This window comes from Sinocyclocheilus grahami, unplaced genomic scaffold (genome assembly GCF_001515645.1).
Source record: "Sinocyclocheilus grahami isolate Dianchi unplaced genomic scaffold, SAMN03320097.WGS_v1.1 scaffold2049.1, whole genome shotgun sequence".
Classification (NCBI taxonomy): Eukaryota; Metazoa; Chordata; class Actinopteri; order Cypriniformes; family Cyprinidae; genus Sinocyclocheilus; species Sinocyclocheilus grahami.
Genome location: NW_015507228.1, coordinates 48,771 through 52,516, shown reverse-complemented (window position 1 = coordinate 52,516; position 3,746 = coordinate 48,771). Strand labels below are relative to the sequence as shown.

Here is a 3,746-nt window from a genome sequence, read left to right as displayed (position 1 = left end):
AGATAGATAGATAGATAGATAGATAGACAGACAGATAGATACGCAAATTAAACTTCAAGCCATTAGACGCGGGAAGGTTTCGAGCATCCTGAGCTCGATGTTGTTTAATATAGCGCATGTTAATGATACAGGCGTCCGGAACGACGCACTGCGCATGAGGAGCGGAAGACTGTCCCGCGCGGCGAAGGCCTCGCTCCGGACTCACCCGTCGTCCTGCAGGTTTTTACTGGCGTTTATTTTGGAGCCCTCTGGGAACTCGTCGGTGCTGAAGTCGCCTTGCTCTTCGGCCTGCATTCTGGAAGACGTGTAGTTTGCTCGTACGGTGTACCGGATTATAGGACGGCGTGTTCTGCAGCTCAAAGCCTCCGAGACGAACACAGTGCCGCGCTGATGAAGATGGCGGACGGAGATCAGTGACGGGAGCCGCAGCGGGCGGAAGCGAGTGGGCGGGGCTTCTGCTGCCTCTTCTTCTTTTGGTTTGATGGCGGGTTGCGAACCAACTTCACAGGTGCATACCGCCACCTACTGTGATGGAGTGTGAAGAGAATGTACTGTAAAAAATGACCGTGAATTTAACAGTAAAATACTGTAAAAATGCTACAGTAAAACCTGTTAAATGGTTAACGGTAAATTCCCCTACTATTGACTATATACGGTGAAAAACTGTATTGGACATGTAATTTTTCGGTAGTATACCGTTTTTGGAAGTGAAAAAGACATAACAGTATATTGACATTCCCAGAATTCCCTGCGTTACATTTAAAATTTGATGTTTTTTTGTTTCGTCTTAGTTTTTTCTTATCAGTTTTGTATGTTAGGCTTGTGTGTTACACCTAATGTTGTTAAATGAATGTTTATTGCATTATTTCAGCTTCATGTGTGTTACCGTGATGGTGTTTAGTGTCTGTGTGAATGACACACTGTGCATCTTCTATATATGTTATTATTTAAAAGCTGCTTGTGATGGGCTTTGGTTCATCATGTGACTTTCTCATCACCTCCTGCATTTGGTGGTTATCAGTGTATTACAAAGCTACAAAACAGATTTCAGTACTTCAATAGGTTGGTATATTAACATTATATCAGTTAATGAAATGACGGTATTTAACTGTAAATTTAAGTTAAAACCGTAAAACATTGCTACCGTATTTTTTACGGTAAAATTCCGGCAACCACAGCTGCCGGTTTTTTACCGTAAATTTTACGTAATTTCTTTTTACAGTGTACCGTTTCTCACCTAAATCTTATATTCTGTTCATTATTCCACAATTCTTAATAAATCTCATGATTGCACTCATTTCTTCTCCTGCATTTGGACCATCATTCAGAATACTACTTAATGAAAATCATTTAATTCCTAAGGATTGTAATTCATCTTTAAGAGGATCCCTTTCTCTTTCATATGCTGTACATATCATCACAACGTGTTCCACTGATTCCTCTGTTAAACAAACATCACATAGACCAGTATTATGCTTCCCTAATGTACAGTGCTTGGTTAAGATTTGAATGTCCTGTTTGTATATGTGTTAAAATGACTTCTACTTATGTTATGAATTATTTTTCTTCTCTTTATACTCTTTTGTACTTTGTGATAATGCCTATTGTTTGACATGAGTCCCAGTATGTCTGCCATACAATATTGCATGCATTTAATATGAACTGTTTCCCTTCTGTTCTGCTGAGTGCAATATTTATACTTGAATCATCCATATTTAAGGATTCTTTAGCCATTTCATCTATACGTGTTTAATACTGCAAAACACGCTCGATGGTACAGTCACTGCCCTTGCCCTCCAGAATAAAAGAGAACATCCCAATCCAGTGAAGGGGTTTGTGGAAACTGTGGTTCCTAATTATTGTGATCCAACATTTGCCTCGCATTTCAGGTGAAGGATAATCCACTTCTTACCTCCGAGACTGTGTTAGGATCTATATGACCTTATTATTTTTATTGTGAGTATTAGGCTTATCATTATTGCTGATCGCTGTTGTTGTGCTATGATATTGTAATATTTACCATTATATAATCAGAGGGGTATAGAAAAGTTTATGAAAGTGTCACTCCATAATACAATAGCAAAATATATAAATATGTATAGTATTTTTATGTTACATTAATCAGTGTCTAGCACACCTTCCGAAGGAAAGGATATGGACCAGAAGACATTGCAATTACTAAATGATATTTAGACAGACTTAAAGAAGTTCCAGATCTATACTTGTGCCCTTATTATTTCAGTTATTTTGCCTTTAATGTAAATAAACATGTGCAGACGATATACTTGCGCTTGTGAATTTATTTTGATGTTAATTACATTGTGTGAGCTGTCTCTTTATTACCGCGTGGTTTATATATGTTTATATATTTGTATGTTTTTTAGCTAAAAGTACGTAGCGATTTGTACGTTTTAAACGTTGAAATACGTCTAAATTGTACGTTTTAGTATTAATAAAAACGTACAAAAGTGTGTTTTTAAATGTTACGTATAATACCCACGTATAACATGAGACCAGGCTGAATAAACAGGGTATGTGCAACTTTGGTGTATAAGACAGCAGGCTAACCGGGTAATATAAGACAATTACTGTTTCCTTTTTTACTGATATTTTAATAAATCACCACAGCAAAACTGTTCAAGCTATCCAAAATCCATCTGCAATATAAGTTCCTCAATGTTTTGTCATCATGTAGGAAAAGTTTGGTGTGTATAGTATATTTCTCCTCTGAGGAGTATGCATTAATTCACAGCCATATTTTTCCAAAAATCCACATTCAAATCAAAATAGCCGACTTCCTGTTGGTCGTAGCTAATTACTGTAAATTAGAAAGTTGTCCGGCTTGATGAGAACAATATATGTACCACGTTTGGTGGCTGTAGCTAAAACTAACCCCCCAAGTTTTGTCAAAAGGTGGCGCTATAGAGTGCCTCATCCAAGCCCTTTTATGAGCTTTTTCCAGTGTCTATATATCATTAATACTTATATGTGTGTTGAGTTTCATGCAATTCTAAGAATGTTATCTACCCCAAAATCACCAGAAAAGAATATTCAAGTTTGACACGTTGCCAAGGCAACAAATTTTTAGATATCAATATCCCCTCAACAGTTTTACATCGCCCGTGTTTTGACATTAAACTGATTAAGTTTGAAGCATATCGGGTAAAAATAAGATGCTGAATTAAAAGCATTTTGAAAATGACACACTTCCTGCCGTCAGTTGGTGGCGCTATATCTTTGACTCCTAATAGTCACATGTATGCGATCGGCATCATACAACGAACAAACCCCAGAAGTTTGATCAAAATCAGACAATGCATGTGTATGTTATTAGACACTTCCTGTTTCTCATTTCTCGCCATAAATTCATCACCTTGCCATGAACAAACCGTTCGAGATATCAAAAATCTCTTCGCAATTTAGCATCCCCCATGTCTTGAGATCATGTTCACCGAGTTTGGTGGCAATCGGTTGGAAACCCTCAGAGGAGTATATCAAATTCCAGAGCATGCACTTTTCACAAAACCTTAAATAGCCAACTTCCTGTTGGGCAGAGCACTGACGGTCAGCATGAAAGTTGTTCGGCCTGATGAGACGTGTATGAATTTTGGTGAGTGTAGATCAAACGATGCGTGCTACAGAGCTCCTGAAAAGTCGCCTTTTTAAAGGGGTCATATGATGCGATTTCATTTTTTCCTTTCTCTTTGGAGTGTTACAAGCTCTTGGTGCATAAAGAAGATCTGTAA

The 3,746-nt window shown here is 37.7% G+C and overlaps 1 protein-coding gene across 1 annotated transcript in view; it reads right to left on the bottom strand.

The window, feature by feature from the left end:
• The window catches only part of LOC107573846 (heterogeneous nuclear ribonucleoprotein D-like), a 2,708-nt gene extending 2,203 nt beyond the window's left edge, over positions 1-505 (bottom strand). The window contains exon 1 of the mRNA XM_016260294.1: positions 206-505. Coding sequence (XP_016115780.1) covers positions 206-294 — 89 coding nt within the window. The 5' untranslated portion in view covers positions 295-505. The remainder of the gene's footprint in view (positions 1-205) is intronic.
• Between the last annotated feature and the right edge of the window lie 3,241 nt (positions 506-3,746).